General features: G+C 46.4%; 1 protein-coding gene across 1 annotated transcript in view; it reads right to left on the bottom strand.

Annotated features, from left to right (window-relative positions):
* Positions 1-11244, bottom strand: part of onecut3a (one cut homeobox 3a) — a 16847-nt gene extending 5603 nt beyond the window's left edge. Inside the window, exon 1 of the mRNA XM_056604707.1 lies at positions 10206-11244. Within this exon, the coding sequence (XP_056460682.1) occupies positions 10206-11244 (1039 nt within the window). The remainder of the gene's footprint in view (positions 1-10205) is intronic.
* Positions 11245-22500: the final 11256 nt, after the last annotated feature.

Genomic DNA, 22500 nt, shown 5'->3' with positions numbered 1-22500 from the left:
TCTATGGTATTTATCGGGGGGGGGGGAAGATTTGCAAGTCTGTGCGTTTCGGTCGGTAGGTGTCACTCTCGCAGTGGTCTATCTGAGCAGGCTGCTGTAGAGAGCTGCTGCCTTTGCTACAGGCGCTGGATTTAGTAATCAATATCAATCAATCGGCGAGGAAGGGGGCCCTGATTACTGAACCAAGCTCGGCGTAGAAAAGAAAAAAAATCGATCATTGCAGCTTTTAGAGCTACAGTAGGCACCGTGCACAGAGATGGACATAGACCCTGCGCACAAAGAGCGGCCAGAGCTCTGCTGTTGGCTGGCGGTTGAGGTCTGATATTCTCAGCGTTCCTGAAGGACGGAGAAAACACGCTGCATGCTGAGGCGAGGGCTTGTCGGGACCTGATGAATTATGCCCGCATTGAGCTGCTATCGGGAGCCAGCTATATCTATATTTATTTATTAAGCCTATTTATATATATTTGATTTGTATTCTTTATTTATATATTTATATGTATAATTTATACATTTATATATACTGTATATATATGGATCCATCAGTAGCCCAATAACATAGTGATTTATTTGGGCATGCTAAAGTCGTTGCTGAAGATGGCCAAATGTATGGATATAACCTTTAGTTTAGATCAGTGAAGAATGAATGTGTTTAATGATGTTGTGTTCCTATTTATTTTTTTATTCCCTTTTTTTTTATTTAGACCCTTTAGCTTTTATATTTACCCACAATCTCCCTAAATGTCAACCACAGAGCACATCGGATTAAAAACAAAAGGTTTCACCCTAATCCAGAGTTAATTATCAGCAAATTACTTAACCTTAAAATACCACATTAACCCAACAATTACCCCGGAAAAAATACTCAAATGTAGTTTTGAATTGGTCCTACATCTAGATTATAAAACGACATTTTATTTTCTGATGACATGTTCTTCGCATCACAACACGCCAGATAGGCTAAGAGAAAGGCCGCCCCAGGTGATCGATAACGATCGATAGATTCGTGAATAATTCGTGTGTGAAATTCGGTTCTTCCAATTAATTATGCGTTGCGGGGGGAGGAGGCGAGAGAGAGAAGAGGGGATGTAGGATGGAAAAACCAAACCAGGAGTTCATTTTACATGGACGGTAAAATAGCAGGGCATATTCAAATCAAAGCGTGGAACTACTATGATTATTAATGAATTGACCAGGGATACAAACGGGCCTTTGATTAATAAATGAACGGCTGCTCATAGCTCGTTTGAACCTATCCCAGCTGCAGGCCCTTTGGTTTGTGTTTTCCCTGTTATTTAATGTCCTGTGCTATTGGAAATCAAAAAGAGGACGTTTATCTCGGATTGATCAGACCTGTGTTCTCTGTCACGATGGCTCTGGTCAAAGCGGTCATTATTGTTCCTCCATGGTGCCCGGTTGTGTGTGTAGGTCTGTGTCTTTAATGCCCGGCCTGACACGCGTTCCTTGCATTCTTCGTGCATTATGGGATGCATTCGACCTTTAACTTGTAATTTAAATAAACGACCAATAAACAGGCCAGCTATAGACCCCGTTGAATGCTGAGGCCACACGGCCCGTGTTAAGTGGAGAGGCCGGCTGGCCCTTCTCGCTTTCGGTCGTTTATTTTATATATTTTTATAATTTAATCATAAACCCATAAATTAAACCATCTATCAATGTGCTATAGTTTCACAGCAAAACATGGTTGGCTCGCAATGCCAATAATACCGGTTAAGGTTTTAAGTCCGGCCCATGAAGATTGATAGTGTGTATCGATGCGACGAGCATTTAAAAGGCGGTTCTCCAGTATTTATCCGTCCAGGCTGTAGGGCACTGCCAACACACTCCCGGCTCGATACTCCTTAATGTAATGAGCGAGAATTGGTGTTAATATACTGATGAAGTGCCACCGTGTGTTTGGTGGTCTCGTCACGAGGCGGCTGCGAAGCTTTTCCCCGCCGCCCCGCCTCGGCCATCGTCCACCGGGAGCCCCGGTACCCGGCCACCCTCTCCCGGTTCCCCGGTATCCGGTCACCCGTCACCGGGATCCACACGGGCCTGTTTCCCCAGGTACACGGTCACTCACACCAGGAACCACTGGGGCCTGTTTAGCTATTATGGTTTAAGTGTTATGGTGAGTTAATTCCTATCACGGCCTGAAATCAATTAAACGAGACCGTTAAGGCGATGACGCGTTATGCCATTTAATATTAATGCAATATTAAGTTGTGTTTTATTTAAGATAGCCTACATAAAATATGCATCCAATGGAGGCAGGAATTAAAGGGAATAATATTCGATGCCGTTTTACACTCCACCACGTGTTATTAGCTTCCCTTGTAATAAAATCGGAGAAATTACAGGGCGCCAGAAATTCAATAATCAATAAAGATTGCTGTTTGCGATGATCACGCTCCTTATGAGTTTTTAGATAATGAAAGCGTTCAGCCATTTATGGGCGTGATTGAGGGTACCGGGTGAGCGGATTTGAACTTGCATTATTTGGCTGAGTTAATAAGAAACTAGTTCTCGCATGTGTCTTAGGCTACTGGAATAGACATTCACATCACTGGCGACCTGTTACGCATGACCGTAATGACGCCTATAATCATTATGCTTCATAGAAAGCTTCAGTTTCCTCTTCTCTTCTAGGCCTACCTCAAAAACCAGCGTTAGCATTTCATTCTATAGAAAGGGATAAGTATGCTTGGATAGTTCTGTAGGCCCCTCGTTTGACCAAACTGCAAAAATCAAGCAGAAAAATATTTCAAACTATTTGATCCCATAACAGAAATGATCACCGATATCATCATCATCACATCATCATCACCACCATGTTGCACGCTCTTCTTGTAGGCGTCACACCAGCAGCACCACTACACCAGCAATACCTCCAGGCCTGCTGCTTAAACTCTTCACCACTACCACCAGGCCGGTAACTAACGCTAACCACCACTACCACCAGGCCGGTAACTAACGCTAACCACCACTACCACCAGGCCGGTAACTAACGCTAACCACCACTACCACCAGGCCGGTAACTAACGCTCTCCACCACTACCACCAGGCCGGTAACTAACGCTAACCACCACTAGGCCGGTAACTAACGCTCTTCACCACTACCACCAGGCCGGTAACTAACGCTCTCCACCACTACCACCAGGCCGGTAACTAACGCTAACCACCACTACCACCAGGCCGGTAACTAACGCTAACCACCACTACCACCAGGCCGGTAACTAACGCTCTCCACCACTGATCACCATCCCCTACCCAGAGGGTGCTCGGCAGAACGGGCGGTGGGAGACGGGGCGGTGGGCCGACTGAGGCGTGCTCTTCTGCGGTAAAGGGGGCGAACAGGGGGCACGGGGGGGGGGCGCACCGGGGGGCCACCGGGAGGGCACCGGGGTAGGGGGGGATCGATAGTGAACCGCGTGTAAGCCGCAGACTGGGCTGTCTGGGGTCGACGCTGAATAAATGCATTTAGCTGAAAACCAGGTCGGATAATTCTTAATTCACTTTGGGAAGATGTAGGCCTATTTATTACATCTGTTGGGTTTCAGAATCACACTGTAACTCTTTATGTTGACTCACTGCGAGTCTCAGCAGGAGTTTGCATGTAGGCATAAAGCAGGTCTATTTTTTTTTCTAGTGGTGAGAAATGTGCCTTTGATAAATAATAATTAAATGTAGTTATCATACTCGATATTTGGCTAATAATAATAACAATGATCATAATACTACTACTACAAATAATAATAATTATAATAATCCAATCCTGAACGCAAAATATTGCTACCAATATTGGAATATTTGTAAGCAAAATAAAAAAAGAATATTACAGTAAGCGAGATGGCGTGTGTGTGTGTGTGTGTGTGTGTGTGTGTGTGTGTGTGTGTGTGTGTGTGTGTGTGTGTGTGTGTGTGTGTGTGTGTGTGTGTGTGTGTGTGTGTGTGTGTGTGTGTGTGTTCATCTCAAACCACAGAGTGCGGTGAACTGACAACATCAGGAAATAACCAAAGCAATATGGACATGGCCTACAGAGACAATAATAAAAGGTTTATGTGGATATCGTTGAATCCTCCAAAATGTTATCCTGTAAGTTGGCACGGTGGAAGATAAATCGATCGTCTGTTCGTTGCCGTTTTTGATTGGATGACTTGAAGCTGACAAGCGGTGCACAGGATGCGGTTCCCCATCAGGATGTTAGAGAACAGAACGGGGAGCTGTAGCCAACGTCCTGATCTTTGAATGGAACAGAACTACGATTTCTTTCCGTCCTTTAATTGCGTCGACCGTGTCCTCGCTGCGAAAGCGCATTAAACAAGCTATTATCGGGCCGTTAATAAAGGACGGCCTGTCAGAGGCTCCGATAAGCGGATCAGGGCGCCGGGGGGGCGGGGTGATAGGCTCTTGGTAGGCTATCAGTACTTGTGCCGCTGGTCATACTGGGTCCACGGTTCACACAAACCAGTTCTTGTTAGCTGGCTACCACTGCCTATGACCATAAAGCCCTTTAGGCCTGAGTGCAATATGAGTTCACTACGCGTGACCAATATTATTTCATTATAATAAATGCTAATTGATAACCATTGCTGCTCTTTTTTTTTTTTTGCAAACAGGTAAAGCTCGCAGTGCCATTTAACCCTTCCAGGCTCGTCTCGTGTATTCAGTGCAGTCTGAGAGCAATTTGATTTAAAGGTCATTCTCTCCTATCGATTCGGTTTGGCGAGGGGGCGACGGAGCAGCGTTCGAATTGATCATCTTAAAAAGAATAGACGCTATTCTAGATTGTACACAGCCAGGTCTGCTGCATTTATAATTGCAAAGCATGCTTCCCATAGGTCCATGCATGGGGGGGGGGGGGGGGGGGGGGGGGGGAGAGAGAGAGAGAGAGGGGGGGGGGGAGAGAGAGAGAGAGAGGGGGGGGGGGGGAGAGATACATGCGGGTGCATTGCATATGCATCCACTATGTATCTAGAATAGGTTTGCAAATTGTATTGTGCAGCATATGCAGCTTACATGTATAGTATCACACAGCACATACATGAGATATTCATGAGAGAGAGAGAGAGAGAGAGAGAGAGAGAGAGAGAGAGAGAGAGAGAGAGAGAGAGAGAGAGAGAGAGAGAGAGAGAGAGAGAGAGAGAGAGAGAGAGAGAGAGGGGGGGGTTTTTACAAAGAAAGCCAGACCCAATGTCGAATGTTGCGGAGGGAAACGGGAGGGAAAGAATTCAACAAGGCGGGGAACAGCATGCTTTTATTCCTCACTCTGCCGTGCGTTATGAAGGGTGAGTGTTAATGGGTGAAATGGTGTTGCACAGTGGAGCGGAAGGGGGCGGGGTAGAGAGGGAGATAGCGGGAGCTGTGACTGCATGGCGCAGCTCCAGAGATGGAAAGGAAAGGCCGGGGAATGGAAATCGATACAGATTCAGGGCTCGCCAGATCGGCCAACAACGCCTATGGCGCAGACTCACTCTACATCCCGGTCACATAGACTCCAGAGAGGAGGAATTGGCGGGGCGACGGGCAAGGCGATATGATGTGTTTCTGTTGCTTTCAGTCGGATCGGTGTCTGAGTTCGGTTGCTCGGAAAGCAATCCAAATAGTCTGTGTGGGAACTCTGACTGAAATACGCAAAATGCAATTAATATATTTTTTATTTAAATTCAAGTCGGTTTTCTCGTTAGCTCATCCAGAAGGCCCCAGACATTTCGACAAGGTGGTTTAGTACCACAGGCTCAGTTGCATGTCCAAGTATTTACAGTAGTACACGCAGTCGTGCTTAACAAACAGCATCTCCAAACCGCAGCTGCCTGTCCGCTCCCCTGTCAACCCGCTCTCATCAATTATTAAAGACCAATCGATCATCAAGCCATCTCTCCGTGAAAAAAAACACCTTGTTTCGGAGGATTCCGCATTAACCACATCTTAATACCCTATCCAATCAGCCGGGCTTAAATGACCCAGCAAGACAACAATTTTAGATTTTCCTGTATGTGTGAGACATTTAGACGCCAATTAATGGAGAGACCGCTGAGAGAATATAGTAGCGATGGAGAGGAATGGGGGAGAGTGGGGAGGGAGTGAACTGCAGAAATAGCCTTTTAATTGTGGTCCACTAGGTCTATATCAGTCAGAATGTCTCATTTAAACCACTGACTGCGTGCTGAAGACAAAGAACCCGTCTTGTCCTTCAGCACCCCGGTCAGCTCCCCACGCTGCATCACGCGACTGTTTGTGACGCGAGGGAATCACGGCGACACGGCAGCGCTGAGCCGGACGATGCACGAGAAAATAGAACGGTGGGCTCTGGATGAAGTCCGTTCCCACGTGTCCTCGTGACACGGGGCCGCTCCTCGTGTTCCGCTGAACCCTGATCCGAGGCCTCCGCACAGGCGCGCTCCACTCTTCTCCGGGTCTCGTGTGTTTGACCTCTCACCCCGGCACGTGCTCTCCCCATTCCCAGTATAATAGGCACCGCTGCGCTTTTCTCCGGAGTGAATTGGAAGTTCTTGGCAGGCGGTGCGGCGTATTTGTGTTTATTTTTACTGTTCCGCGGTCGGCTACAACAAAACGTGAGCGATAGCCTTCATCTCCCAATAAACATACTAATGCAGACCTTGTTTGTATACGTTGTTTAGCGACGTTGTTTAGCATGACCGTGACTCTCCATAACATAATGTGCGTATAAGCCGAGGGCATATCGTATGGAAAGGGCCTTCTCTTCAACCAACAAATCTAACATGATTACAGCATAGAGGAGAGAAAGAGGTGTGCAATAAGGCTTTATTAGGCTTTATCCTTTCCCCCATTTGCCTCCCCTGCCTCTCTTCTTGCTCTTGGGGGGGAGAGAGACCAATGGGAGAGAGTGCTGAGGCGGGATAATTGATAGATGCACTGGCTATCCTTATCGATCAGGGCTTTATTGACCCAACCAAATACATTGAGATGGAGTGTGGAATTCAACACAGATGCAAAGACGAATTGTTTTCATCGTTAATACAATCTTTAAAGGCCCCGTACTTCGCCGTGTCTCCTCTGCCACCTCTTGTTCATGCAATACAATATCACCGCCTGCTCTCATGCACTTAGAACTTAGAACTACATTGGTTTGTAAGATGGTTTGGCGAGCATAGTCTAAAGTGTGCTGGGTATTAATTTGCCCTGGGTTTTAGGTCACATAATCCATATTTGCACTTTCTGGTCGGACCTGGGGGGGGGGGGGCAGAGCCGATAGACACCGAGCTCTGCCCTAATTCGAGTACGAGACGTTGAGCGTGAAGGGCACAGACTAGCGGACCCCCCAATAACCCCCCCCCCCCCCCATAACAAGCTCCACCATAGCAAGCAACCCCCCCTCCATAACAAGCCCGTCCCCCCCGTAAAAAGCCACCCCCATAACAAGCCCCTCCCCGCCCCCCCATAACCAGCCCCCCCTACCGGCCGGTCCCCGCTCTGCTCCTCGGTCCGGGGGGGAACGTCGTGAGAGTGTGCAGACTCTAGCGTTTTCGCATTAGCTAAGCAGGGCAACTGTATTGATTTGTGTGACTGTGATGAATTTGGAATAGTAATTTGAATTTATTGATTGATGTGGCCGACCGAGTATTGCCCAGCCTCCCTTTCAACATTACAACCCCCCCCCCCCTCCCCCTCGCCCCGCCCCGACTCCCACTCAGCCCAGCCCACAACTGCGCCTCCGATAATGGCGATTTTAAATGCAATAAGTAAAACGTAGGCCTATAGCTTCAGCGATTTACATACGTCATTTGTCATTTCAGCCGCCATCCGGCCGCAGGCAGCAAGGTAACCCTCACGAGGCGAGAGGCATAAAGGAAATATTCACCGAAAGATCCCAGCGGATTAAAATAAATAAATAGCAATGCATACATTTTTACATCCAAATTCACTATGAATCTCAGCCGTTGACTCAGGACACAAAGGATCATACTACACAAACGCGCACGTACACACACACACACACACACACACACACACACACACACACACACACACACACACACACACACACACACACACACACACACACACACACACACACACACACACTCCCTCGCTCTCATAGCCTATAATGTGTGTGTGTGTGTGTGTGTGTGTGTGTGTGTGTGTGTGTGTGTGTGTGTGTGTGTGTGTGTGTGTGTGTGTGTGTGTGTGCGTGTGCGCGCGAAATAGCGGTTATCCGGTGGTAGGAAGATATAAACCCTACAACCCAATTAGCTTTAACAACAGTGGCACTTAAAGAGACAATTGTGGAGTGTTTAAATCTTTATTTACCAGAACCCCACTAAATGCGCAAAGGAACAATTTACATGTCATTAAGTGCTTTTCAATAGCGCATCGACTGGAACTAAAATATGCCACTATATCTGCTTAATTGAACTGTCTGCTGAAATACGACAGAGAAGCGCAGATTGACGTTTGGAAGTGCACGTCTAAACGAGGCCTTTGCACAAAACATCAATGTGTGTGTGTGTGTGTGTGTGTGTGTGTGTGTGTGTGTGTGTGTGTGTGTGTGTGTGTGTGTGTGTGTGTGTGTGTGTGTGTGTGTGTGTGTGTGTGCGGGCGGGGGCATTGCTATCGTTGTTTTTAACACTGCAAATGTCACAGCTCTTCATTTGCGTTCAGTTCATCGGGTTCTAAGTATCTCAGGTTCTAAAGTTGGAAACACATTTCCAGCGGACGATAAATCTGCGAGCGCCTCCGCCAACGGGCCTGGTCGTAGAGCCACCGAATGACACGCACGTCAAAAAGAATCCGAGGGAGGCGACACATAGAAATACTTATATTTATATATATATATAAAGGCCTATATATATGGGCCTATATAAATCCCTTATATTTATATAAATATATATATATATATATATATATATATATATATATATATATATATATATATACATATATACATATATACAGACATTGCCTATCCATCTCTCTCTCTCTCTCTCTCTCTCTCTCTCTCTCTCTCTCTCTCTCTCTCTCTCTCTCTCTCTCTCTCTCTCTCTCTCTCTCTCTCTGTCTCTGTCTCTGTCTCTGTCTCTGTTATATCATTTTCAAAGCAGATCCAGATTCAGCATTTTGCGACACAATGCAAACAGCGTGCGGGTGTCATTGTCTTTCATAACGTCCATCCCAGGGAAAGACACATCTGCTTCTCTCGCTGTCTTCCAAATCCGAATCGATCATTTATCAGAGCGCCATTTTGCAGAGGGACGGCGGTGCCTGAGTATCGATCCCAGCAGGGGTCACGATCCCCCGGCTCCGTGGGGCCCCCGCGTCCCTCACACTCCTTGTTTACGCTTTCACCAATTTGACAGTTGAAATATAAAATAGATTTTTTTGATTTTTACAAATTATTTCTATCGGGCTATGGGAACTGAGAGAAAAGCGAAACTGCAGTGTGCGCGGAGTGTGTGTGTTGTGTGGCCCGTGTTGTGAGCCTGTATCAAGGCCGACCTAAAGCTTTGTTCTATTGTTGAGGTGATAGGGGGAAGATGCAATCAAGCTGATGATAGGGAGCCAGCATTTTCATACGTTTTCTGAAATGTAGGCCTTACATAATTTTCCATATATTTATTTTACCTCGTCTTAACTTTAAACTTTTTGCTCTCTGTCTCTCGCTCTCTTTTTCTCACACAAACACGTCCCTGTGTGTGTGTGTGTGTGTGTGTGTGTGTGTGTGTGTGTGTGTGTGTGTGTGTGTGTGTGTGTGTGTGTGTGTGTGTGTGTGTGTGTGTGTGTGTGTGTGTGTGTGTGTGTGTGTGTGTGTGTGTGTTAGAGAGGAAAGGAGATACACAGAGAGACACGTTGTGTAGGCCTATTACTGTTTCAACCTCTCTGTAGCGTCCATCCATAGAGAATTCGATGTTGCGATTGTTTTCCCATAATAAACCGTGTGTGTGTGTGGCTCTATTGTAGAGCTATAGAGAGCTATACTAGAACCACACCGCCTGACTACACAACCATAAGGCCTCTCTACATATGACGGGAGTTCAATCCTCATATATAGATCCCCACACCGAACAAACCGAACAGTCCACTGTCCCAGTGAAGTTTGACTCGATGCTATTGACCAATAACTTGTAGTAATGTCCCTCTGAGCGGCTATTGACAGTCTCGCCACATTGACTCCACATTGATCACCTCACATCGGTCAGATTCAGGGCTGCCTCCTCACTCACCTGCTAGCCTCAGCGCGGACATCCGCTGGAACTCGGGCTCCTGCAGCCACTTCCACATCCTCCGGAAGGTCTCCCGGCCCGACTTGAGCTTACTCCAGGGTTTAGGGTTCCGTAGCAGGTCGGACAGCGTTCCCTGGGACCGACACAAGATCCTCTGGGCAAAGATGGCCTGGGGTATGCTGTATCGCTTGAGCTCGGCGGTGATTCTCTGTGCCACCTCCTTGGTGTTTATCTCCTCCACCTGGCCCGACCCAGCGCCCCCCTGCCCGCCTCCCACCGTCTGCCGGTCCCGCTCCACCGACAGCATGGAGCCGTTCGCCTGGGAGTGCTGATGACTGTGGTGGTGCATGCCGTTCAGCGACGTCATGAGCCCTGCTCCGTGGCCCCCCAGACCCCGGGCCAGGTGCTCCTCGTTCCGGGACAACATGGCCGCGTGGGACTCGAAGCCCCCCGACGAGAGCATCTTGTCGTTGGAGAGGTGCGCCGTCGGCCCGTAGGCGCCGAGCGACTGCTGGGAGTTGTGCAACGAGCCGAGGCCGTTGGAGAGCGGCGACAGCGACTGGCCCATGCCGGACATGTCTTTCTGGTAGTGGCCGTAGAGGTTGCTCATGGAGGCGAGGCTCCGGTCGTCCCTCATCAGCGTGAAGCTGCCGCTCACGTTGCCCGCCGAGAGCCGCTGGTGCGGGTGGTGGTGAGCGTGTGGATGGGGATGATGGTGGAACTTATCCGACACGGTAGAGATGGGCGGCAGGTGCTGCAGCGGCGTGAGGGTGGTGTAGGTGCTGCTCAGACTCATCCCCGAGTCACAGGACATGGTCATGGCGGGGTGCAGGGGCCCGGACAGAGAGTGGTCCGTGCGGTAGTCCCCCGCGCCCTCCAGTATCGAGGCCATGCTGGACACCATGGCGGAGCGCCCGTGCGACACCAGGTTCCGGTGCGACGACGACTGGCGCGCGTGCGGCGAGTTCATTAAGTCGCTCGTCTGGTGAGCGTGAGGCACGCCGTGCAGGTTTCCAATGTTTTCCATTGTAAGTTCCATCGCTGAAAGAATCTTTAGCCCCACTCCTCACACCACTCACTCTCTCCCTCTCTCTCTCTCTCTCCCTCTCTCCCTCACTCTCGCTCCGTCTCAGCCTCCTTTCCGATAAATTGTTAACGATTTCAAAGCCAAGCCATTGATCGTAGTCGACTCTCCGCGGTCAGTCCAGCATGGTTCTAGAGGGTCCCAGCACGGTTCTAGAGGGTTCTAGAGGGTCCGAGCCGCCTGAGCCTCGCGCCGCTTCTCGAGACGGTAGGTGTCCGCTTTGCTTTCATTCGCTAGCGTAGAGCTGCTTCTACTACCGAAGGCGAGCGCGCTCTGCTCCGAGTGTGTATATCCACGTGCCCGCGCATGTCAGAATGGGACTGTGCCTGTGTGCACATGTGCGCGCATGCAAGCGTTCTCTGTCTAGGGCCGGTGTGACGTCACGGGGGCGCACCATGTGAGCGGGTCGTCCGCCACACAGTGGAGAATTGAACCTCGCATTCCCCCCTCGAAAGAGATTGCATTAGGAGCAGTGTGGTGATTAGATACAGCTCCCTGTCTTCGGCCGGCCGAGTGTGTGTGCAACATTTACCCAGCAATGGCCCGGTCGGGATAAGGGAGACTCGCTCCTTGTTGTTCTTGATAAAAGCGCTTCTGACGGCGCCAGAGGCATGTGATCGTCCTGTCAGAAGTTAAATATTGAAGGAAAGGCTTTACATTTGGCACACACCACCATTGAGGAGAACCCAATCTTTAAGTTTCCCCGAGACGTCGTCTTTTTCCTGTGTTGGGGTACATGGGGTATTAATATTGGACAATTATTAATTAATTCATATTTGTGGACCAAACGTTTGTTTTTTCAATTGCAACAGAACAACAGCACAAACAACTATTGCAACAGCATTTATATTTTGGACAGATGTAAAAAAAAAAAATATTTATCTACATTTATTTATGATTATTGTTTTATTATATAATTTACTCGTGTTTACGACCCATGAACAAAACTGTCAGCACATTTCAAGTTGTTGGTTTATCTTAAACCCAATAAACTGGCCCCATCGCAGCCATTTTATATGCTGCCTTATCTACCTATAGGAACATTTCATACCCCGAGCAATCTATGCACAGACCTCAGTATACCGGGGGTGGCACAGCTTCCCGCTGGGTTGCCTGGTTGGAGGTGCTCAAGTTTGATATGATATTTTGACTTCCAAACTCCTGCTTATGAAAGAGCCGGCCTGCCATCGATAGGGTCGCCGATCCATCAACGTCAGCGTGTGTATGGATCACAGGCCCATCGATAACCCCCGCGGCCGCTGTGTCGGCCACGCCGTCAGAGCCGGGCACATATGGAGATATGGGAGGGGGGGCTGAGTGGGAGGCTCGCTGGGACACATGTCAGTGGTGCTGGGGAGGGAGAGGCCGCGCTCTGGGTTCTGGTGCTCTGGAGCAACGGAGAGCTGGCTCAGAGGAGGATGTGTTTAGAAACGGCTGTGTGCCACCGTTATGTTCTGAGGTCAAATAGTGTGTGGGTATGTGTGTGTGTGTGTGGTGGTATGTTTAAGTGTCTGTGTGTGTGTATTTGTGTGTGTTTACGTGTGTGTGCGTGTGTTAGTGTGTGTGCATATGTGTGTATATGTTTACATGTGTGTTTGTATGTTTACATGTGTGTGTTTGTATGTTTACGGGTGTGTGTGTGTGTGTGTGTGTGTGTGTGTGTGTGTGTGTGTGTGTGTGTGTGTGTGTATGTTTAAGTGTCTGTGTATGTATGTGTGTGTGTTTACGTGTGTGTGCGTGTGTAAGTGTGTGTGTGTGTGTGTGCGTATGTGTGTGTATGTTTACATGTGTGTTTGTATGTTTACATGTGTGTGTGTTTGTATTTTTACGTGTGTATGTGTTTGTGCGTGTGTGTATGTGTTCGTGCATGTGTGTGTGTGCGTGCGTGTGTGTGCGCGTGTGTGTGCGTGTGTGTGTGCGTGTGTGTGCGCGTGTGTTCATGGTTGATCAATGGAACGCCATGCGGTCAGTTCCACACTTCTCCTCGTGGCGTGACCGTCATGAGCGCTACACCGCCATGCTCCACAATGAGGCCATTAGGGCTTCGACCTCGGGCCGCGAACCAAAGTCCCACGCAGCATTACAATTAATCCCACACCCTACTGACCAACGCTTACAGCCGCGCGCCGCTGATGAATGGTAATATAATACACTGGCCTGGCACACAGCTCCGCCAAAGTAATGGTTCTGAGGAAGTGTGTGCTGCTCATTGCCAGGGGGGGTGGGGGGGGAGGTCTCCTGGCCGGTGGCATCAGGAGAACAGCAGTATCCGCTTGGGTTAATGTCCCCATATTGATCCCAGCCACCGCCGCTATCGAAAATGAATTACCAAACTCCGCACAGCAGCAGATCCGTCATTTCTGCTCAGCCAGCCGGCCAGGGCAACTTATCGGTCGCCTTGGTGATGGATGTTAACTTTCGCTCCGAGCTCTCTCTTGCTAATTCGCAAGGGGTGAACTACGCCTGGAAAGTGTGGAGCCAAAGTTTTGGGTAGGGCGAACCTGTATGAGTGTGTTTAGATTAGCATTAACGAACCGCTTGCCCCGTAACATCTTTCTGATGCTCTCTGGCGTTTTGCGGGCAGTACACACGTACACACAGACACACGCACACACACGAACACACACACACACACAGACACACAGACTCAAACACACACACACACACACACACACACACACACACACACACACACACACACACACACACACACACACACACACACACACGAACATACACACACACACACACACAGACACACAGACTCACACACAGACACACAGACACACAGACACACAGAATCAAACACACACACACACACACACACACACACACACACACACGAACACACACACACACACACACACACACACACGAACACACACACACACACACACACACACACACACACACACACACACACAGACACACAGACTCAAACACACACACACACACACGCACACACATGCACACACACATGCACACAAACGCACACCCACACACACACACACACACACACACACACACACACACACACACACACACACACACACACACACACACACACACACACACACACATAAACACACTTGTGTTAAATTGTTCTTTGCCAATAAAAGAAGGCAAAAAACGCCCAGATATTTTCAGAAAATCCATTCATTAGCCTGGAGCCCATATTTAGTTAGTATTTATGTACTGTTTTAGAATACATGAATAAGCGTATCCTATGGCAAATACAATATGAAATATTAACCATGTCGATATGTGTGGTGTGAAGGGGCGATTCCGCGAAGACACACATTTATATTATATTAATAACGGCGGCTGAGTCTGCGGCTCCAGCCCCACACTGACATCGAGTGCACAAGCACACACACACACACACACACACACACACACACACACACACACACACACACACACACACACACACACACACACACACACACACACACACACACACACACACACACTATACTTGTATGATTATGCACGGGTCAATGTAGTGGATTTACTTTTGTTTTTGTTGTGTGCGTTTCTTTCTTTCTTTCATTGCAATTGAATTTGTTTTTAAAAACTTCTGAATGGTTATTCTTTATTCAAGCTCTACCCAATAGATCACCGCAGGATTGTGAGTAGTCCAGCGCCATAGCAACCTCCTCTGATGAGCAAATCAATAGTGAACCCTATGTATCACTCTGTATATCACTCTGTGTAGGCCTATACACCTACACAATCAATAGTGTCAAAAAAGCATGCACACAAACATCGGTTGGGTGGGGTTTGTTGGACGTGTCTCAACAGGCATCGCAACGCAATGCAAACAATTAGTTATGAGATAATCAGGTCAAAAGTTTCATTCCCGTTGACATTGGAGGCACCAGGTTGTGTGATGCTAGGGGACATTTCGGTTTGTTTTAAAGAACGCTATCTGTTGGAATGGGTGGGTTGTGTTTGATTCGGCTCTGTTACGTCTGTCCTTGGCAGGGACAATTGCCTTGTCAATACAACAATTACAAAGCAACACAAATCAGCCAATATAGCAACAATCGGTCGAGGCTTTTTTGTTTTTATTAGTAAATCTGTGCAATGATAAATAGGCTACAAAATAAATGCATTATGTATTCAAAAAATACCAGTACAGTGTAAATATACTAAACAATACAAATGAATACAATGAAATATCTGATAAACAACAAAAGAACACACACTCACAAACACATCCACATCCCCACATGTACACAGACACCATACATTTGTATCAGGGCAAATCCTTTACCTGAGTTGTATTTTCTTAGGAATCACTCTATGGAGATAGACTAATCTTTTCATGGATTCTTGAGTGAGTTTGTGGCTGATGCATCATGCTTAATGTATTCTAAAGTATATTTACTTGAATCTGGCTATTGGCAAAAGTTAAGTAGCAGTGTTTAGTAATGTGGCATTGATCAGGCTTCTGAGCAAGTCAGCGGGAGGAGCACTCTCGTCCAGCCCCACACCCTGGCCTTGGTGATGGGAAAAACACTCCTTGTTTGCCTATGGCTCTACTTTAAGTAGGAGCCTAACCCCGTAGCCCCACTGTCTTCGCAATTAAAACCGATACCAATTGTATGAGAAATAACAACTATTTTCGCATTGCAATTTTATTATTTTTTATTTGGTTTAAATTGTTAATGGGATTCTTCGTAAGGCGTTGCATCGGCGTTGCAGTTAATGCGCCCGAGGAATAGATTTAATTTTGGTTGTGCTTTATTGGATGTATATTATAGGCCCGATCTGCTGTTCAAATAGAAAGCATGCTTCAGAGACGGAAGTTAAGTAAAACAAATTCAGATTTTATTTAGGAAACGTCTTGCACACTTGCAGTTTGTTAAAGAATTAGTGCGTTGCCATAGATTATAATCTAGGTACATTTGCATTTGAAAGCATCCAGCAATTGAGGACTATAGTGATCAATAGCCCTGGTGCATATCGACCCATCCGCATTCAGATCGATCGGCTGAAAAAGAAATGGTTTGCACCGTCCGTGTGTGCTTGGTAACACTTAAATATATATAACATATATATAGGCCTACCGTGGTGACTTGTTTTTGTATTTTTATTAATTTGATCGCCGCTGTAGAACAAAATGTCACAGGAAAAATGGATCGGGCGTCCAGGCCTGGTGAAATGGTTTCCGCCTCTAAAATACGAAAAACACCATTCTCTTTTACTTCATCTGTCAATAAAGCTGAAATCACGGCGGCCATAAAGCTTTAAAATTACCCTATTAATTAGGACAGACGACGTTGCCGATTTTATATTAGATGTAGGCCTATCTTTCTCTGTTATTATTCGTTATTAAGGCCTGAGCTATCTCATATCTGGTAGCCTACTATTTTTTTTGTTGAATAATTATTTGAGATCAAATATTATATAGGCCTAGCCTATAAATATATATAAAAAAATATCTGGCATGATAGTCTTTTGTAACAATATGAATAATTGGGAATTAGTTGAAATGTATTAGTTTAATTTATATCTCGTCTATGGCCTACACGACACGTTGTGGTCATCGAAGTAAGGCTGCTGTAATGCCTATTATTGGACTTTATTAACTGCTTGGTTTTGGGTTTGCTGTGTTTTCTATTTTGACATCCTATTATCAAAATGAACTTTAGTCAGGTGTCTTCACATGTTGTCATCAAGATCAATATAGATCTACTAATCACAAAAACATTCAATGGTGTTTCGATCCCATAGAGTCAGATTACCAAAGCCCAGTGCTGTTATCTCGGTGCTCTGAAGAATTGTCAAACAATTTTTGGTTGTAATTAAAATGATGTTTAAAATAACGTTAAACAACGTTATGTAGGCCTATAGGCCTCTTGCCTCGATGTTACTCTGACATCTAGGCTACCAAAAACTAAAAAGTGAGTTTTATCTACCCGTTATAGTCGAGGCCTGACATAACAAGCAGCTTTACGTTTAAAAACAGGGTTTATAGGTTCCAGGCGTTCTTATCAGAAAATAAGGAAATGCAAGTGAAGACTATTCGACCGATCAAATGTAAAGTCCAATAAAGGGTAAACTAAATGCAAGTGTGTGTGTGTGTGTGTGTGTGTGTGTGTGTGTGTGTGTGTGTGTGTGTGTGTGTGTGTGTGTGTGTGTGTGTGTGTGTGTGTGTGTGTGTGTGTGTGTGCGCGCGTGCGTGTGCGTGTGAAGCTTAATGGGGATGTACGTCCGAAGTATATTTACATCTGATTATCTTTATATTGTTCATGTTTTAACAGTTTTGCCTCATTCCAAACCCATTGATAAACGGAAGATAACAGGAAGGATTCAACCGCATAGCGATCAGAGATTATCAAACGTAAATTGTCGGTTGTAAATCCTAGTAAAATGCAAAATAAAATGTTCACATTTATCATTTAGAATTGATTGTTATAACGAGCATCGATATAGGGCTTGGTTTTTCCGGTTGTGTGTGTGTGAGTGTGTGTGTGTGTGTGTGCGTGTGTGTGTGTGTGTGTGTGTGTGTGTGTGTGTGTGTGTGTGTGTGTGTGTGTGTGTGTGTGTGTGTGTGTGTGTGTGTGTGTGTGTGTGTGTGTGTGTGTGTGTGTGTGTGTGTGTGTGTTTAATGGGGTAGGGTCTATGAGTTGTTTGTATGTCCTATATTTGTCTATAGGCCTGCCCTACCCATAAAGCCCCACTATAGCACAATTAAGTTAACTCACATTAGTATGTTGAGTATTTTATGCTTGACTTTGCATAATTTCCTCTTTCTATTGAAAGGGCTGAACAAGAGCGGTTATATCAATTTAAAAAAAGATAGGACACTTGCGATACAGAATTAAACTGGTATTCATTGGATTATAAAATCACCATCAAATTGGGAATGGTATTTAGCATTATTTTAGTTATGGTGTGTTTCGTTGTGTTTTTCTGTTCACGTTTCTCCCCCGCTTACGTCGTGGTGGTGCTATGAGTTTACCGAACCCTCTGCCTCATTACCTTCCACTACTAATACTGGATTTATTACGGGATTAAAAATAGCCTAGGCCTCTTCCTCAAAGGGATCAGGCATTAAGTGAAGATCAGAGGGACGAGGGTATAAAATAGAACAAAACTATGGTTCTTCTTAAACCCTTACAAACGCTGCTCTGATGATGAGGGGATCTATAGGACCACCTATTTATAGACCCCCTATCTTGCCTCGCTCCCCTGTAATTTGTCTTTTACATTTCTACATGGCACCTCCTTCTACGGAAACAAATGGTACAACTCAACGTAATGAACCATTTTTGACAATATTATTTTATTTCACTGTATGTAATATTTCAGCATTCTACAACGTTAGTAATTCTGATCACATTTTACTGAAGGAAAATAACTAATATCTTTGGTGAAAATATAATTAGTTATTTATTAAATATCTGTGCAATTATGTTTCGGCATCTGGCTTTTCGTAAAAATAATCGTTCACAAATTGCAATATGTGATGGCTTTTTCGACATACAAAACCATAGCAAGCAGGAGCACTTTTAGCATAAATGATACAAAATGGCACTGTTTTGAATGCAATTAATGCATGTGTTTGTAATCAACCTATGCGTTTGCCTTTATGAACTCTGTGCTTTAATATACACAATATACATGGTCAAGGAATTAAGCTCCATGTGATTGGTTAGAAATAATGCCTCATATGATTGGTTATCAAAAATTCAACATATTTCTTCCCAACAGTCAGAAGCGGGATCAAGTACAATGGACTGCTGCAGCTCCCCACAAAACCCCCCAACCCCATCACTCTCTCCCCCCCCACACACACACACACACACACACACACACACACACACACACACACACACGCACACGCATAGCCTCCCATGCCTCTACCCTTCCCCAAGTGAAACTCTCAACCTCCACGCCCGGTAGAGCTCCCGTTGCTAGGCGACAGAGGGAGAGATGGATTGAGGAGACACAGTCGATCAATTCTACAGAGAGAAAGGAGGGAGGGATGGAGAGAGGGAGAGTGCGGGTGAGGGAGGGAGGCAATGAAGAAAGACAGAGAAGGGAGATGGGGAGAGGGGAGGGGGGGACAGAATGCAGAATGATTGCAGTTCTATTGAGGTTTCATTTGGGCTTGGAGGGGATCTTTTGGGGCATCTGTCTTTGTTTACTGTACGCCACCGCTGATAATGAATCCATCTATGAATTTTTCCACCTCTCAATCTTTTCTCCAACTAGCTTACGTGTATACACTTACCCCGCAATTTTCTCATCAGCGAACAATCACACACTAGATATTCCCTCTTTAAGAGCCCTAATTGTGTGTCACCGTTAATACCTCTTTTTGGCTCTTTCTTTCACTGTTCCATTGCATGCCCTACGCACTTACATATGTGTACACACACACACACACACACACACACACACGCACACGCACACGCACACGCACACCACACACAGATGTCCAGGAAGTACCCAACATGTGATTGTGTGCTCTGCGTGTGTATGTGTGTGTGTGATTATTTGTGCATGCATGCTTGCATGTGTGTGTGCGCATTAGTGTGTGTTTTTGTGTGTATGCCATCATGTGTGTGTTTGTGTGTGTGTGCCAGCATGTGTGTGTTTATGCCAGCATGTGTGTGTGTATGCCAGCATGTGTGTGTGTGTGTATGCAAGCATGTGTTTGCCGATGTGTGTGTGTGTGTGTGTGTGTGTTTGTGTGTGTGTATGCCAGCATGTGTTTGCCTGTGTGTGTGTGTGTGTGTGTTTGTGTGTGTGTGTGTATGCCAGCATGTGTGTGTGTGTGTGTGTGTGTGTGTGTGTGTGTGTGTGTGTGTGTGTGTGTGTGTGTGTGTGTGTGTGTGTGTGTGTGTACGTGTGCGTACGGGCTGGGTGTTGAGCGTATCGACTGAGTATCGATCTCACCACTCACCTCCCCGCAGTCAGCCCTTGTCCTACATAGCGTGCCCTGTCTGATTTCTCCCTTAATGGCTTTTATCCAGCTCCAATCTTTATTTAAACTGAAAAGTAAGAATTAGCACTCACTCCTATCCTAGCCTCTCCCACATTTGCTTTTTTAACTTTCATCTCAGTGTAAGTAACGCTTCGCCCGACTAAACACCAACATTTCCTTCCTCCCATTCAGAAACAGTGTGTGTGTATGGTTGTATGGGATTTGTCCTACTCCAGCCTTTCGCCTTCTGTCTGTCTGTTGTTGTTGTGGTTGTTGTGGTTGTTGTGGTTGTTGTGGTTCTTCTATCAGCCGCGCCTCTACGCCAGGAGGATACTGTGGAGGAACCTTAAATGCATCCCTGGTGTTTCCCCCTGCACTCATTCCCCGTTACCGACCAGAACTCCCTTGGTCGGCTATCATCCCGACTTTGATTAGCGTCAAGACGGAGCAGACACTTCTGCCTCCTCCTCCCGTCGCCCGTTCATTTATTGATGCTGTCTCGTGCGGTTGTGATCGGCCGGGCCCGGCCCAGGTCTGCGTTCGGCTATCCTTTACCATCCTTCACGATTTGATTTGACTCGCTGGCACATGGAGAGAAACGATGGCAGCTACTCTTATCTGGGCCGCGCAGCAACAAGCCATACCAAATAAGACACGTTGGACTATCTGTGCTGGCACACACAATGGGGATTAATTGATCCCTTAATACCACAGATAAATCAATGCCTTACTTCCCCCTGCTCGGGTCTGCAGCCAATCGGACGGCACATCGTCTGATCAACAGGCCACCGCCGGCCAATGGGACGGGACGTAGCGGATGACTGACAGCGGCGTTGGGGGGGGGTGAGCCCTAGAGCAGAGAGAGGGAGGGGGGATGGGAGGGGGGAGGACGGAGGGGGAGGGAGGGGGAGGGAGTCCATTGGAAAGCCATTGGCAGCGAGGCTATACTACTGAGGGGTTTGGCGTGGAGTCCGGGCTGCCGAGGATCCACAGAGAGCTCCTAGTGTATAGCAGAGGAGAGCGCTGGTCTCCAGGCCCAATCGCAGGCTGCCGCTGGTCAGGATCACGTCCTCAACCCAGAGCTCTGGTTCTACAGCTCGGTTTAACACGGACAAGAATAACATTGAAACAGTGGTCGGTCATGTATAGGTGAACCGGTAAAATGTCACAGCAATAAGTAACACTTTATACTTCAATTAACACATAGTTAACACTAGTTAATAGCTGTTATGATTAAGGTTAAGGTTCGGGTTATGGTTGGGGTAACTATTAAACAATAATAATAATGATAATGATGATTAATGGTTCATTAATACAGCCTTATTTCAATGTGGCGTCAATTATTGATATGAAACAGTTCATATATATATTATTTAATATTTGTTGATTTATATGTGGTAACTATATACATACTTTATGCATACTAGCTCTTTCTCTATTATATTACGGCAATCAATATGTTGCACATGTATACATGATGCGCGTATATATATATTTATAAATACCCAGCCAGATATATTAGTATACACTCTGCCATATCCTAGACATTAGATTGGCAGAAACATTTTCGGATTTTGCATACTTTAATCCAACTCGACCTTCAAGTCAGGCGTAGAACTATCAAGGCGTACAATCAAAATGAGAGCTGCAAAAACAAGTCCCAGTTTGTGAATAAAACAAATGGTCCGAGCTCAGGGCAGCTCTAGGAATCCGAGGCACAAGGTTAGCTTTTGGCCATTGTCTCTAGGTCGCTCCATCCAGCTCCTCCTCCGTGGGATCCATCTCCATTAGGCCTCTCCTCACAGCCCGCCGCTATCATCCAGGCTCCTTTCCCTCGTTTTGTCTCTGCCCATCCCTCCACCGACTCATCCTCTTTCTTATCAGCAGCCCTGGCGCTTCTGTCTTTCCCACAAACATTGTTTTCCTTCATACGGCTCAAATAATAACAGGCTAAAAATATGCCTTCTTTTTTCCCTGCGTATTGATTTTGCCCGTAGCATTGTCTATGGAGAGAAATAGTACGAGAGAGGAGGAGACAGGAGGAGGGGGAATGATACGAGGCAGAAACAACCAGGAAACGGATTACCTTCTGTCTGGAAATACCCTCACCTCTTTCCCTTTATTGTACTCAGGCTGATTGCAGAATACTGCAGTGCTGTATGACCCACACTAAACCTCACAAGTGGGTAGTCCCTGAGCCCTTCCTTCTCTATTTGATCATACCCTCCGACACCAGAGAGAAATGCCACCACCAACCCCGACGGTCA

The sequence above is a fragment of the Gadus chalcogrammus genome, chromosome 12, assembly GCF_026213295.1.
Source record: "Gadus chalcogrammus isolate NIFS_2021 chromosome 12, NIFS_Gcha_1.0, whole genome shotgun sequence".
Lineage (NCBI taxonomy): Eukaryota > Metazoa > Chordata > Actinopteri > Gadiformes > Gadidae > Gadus > Gadus chalcogrammus.
This window is presented reverse-complemented; position numbering and strand designations above follow the sequence as displayed.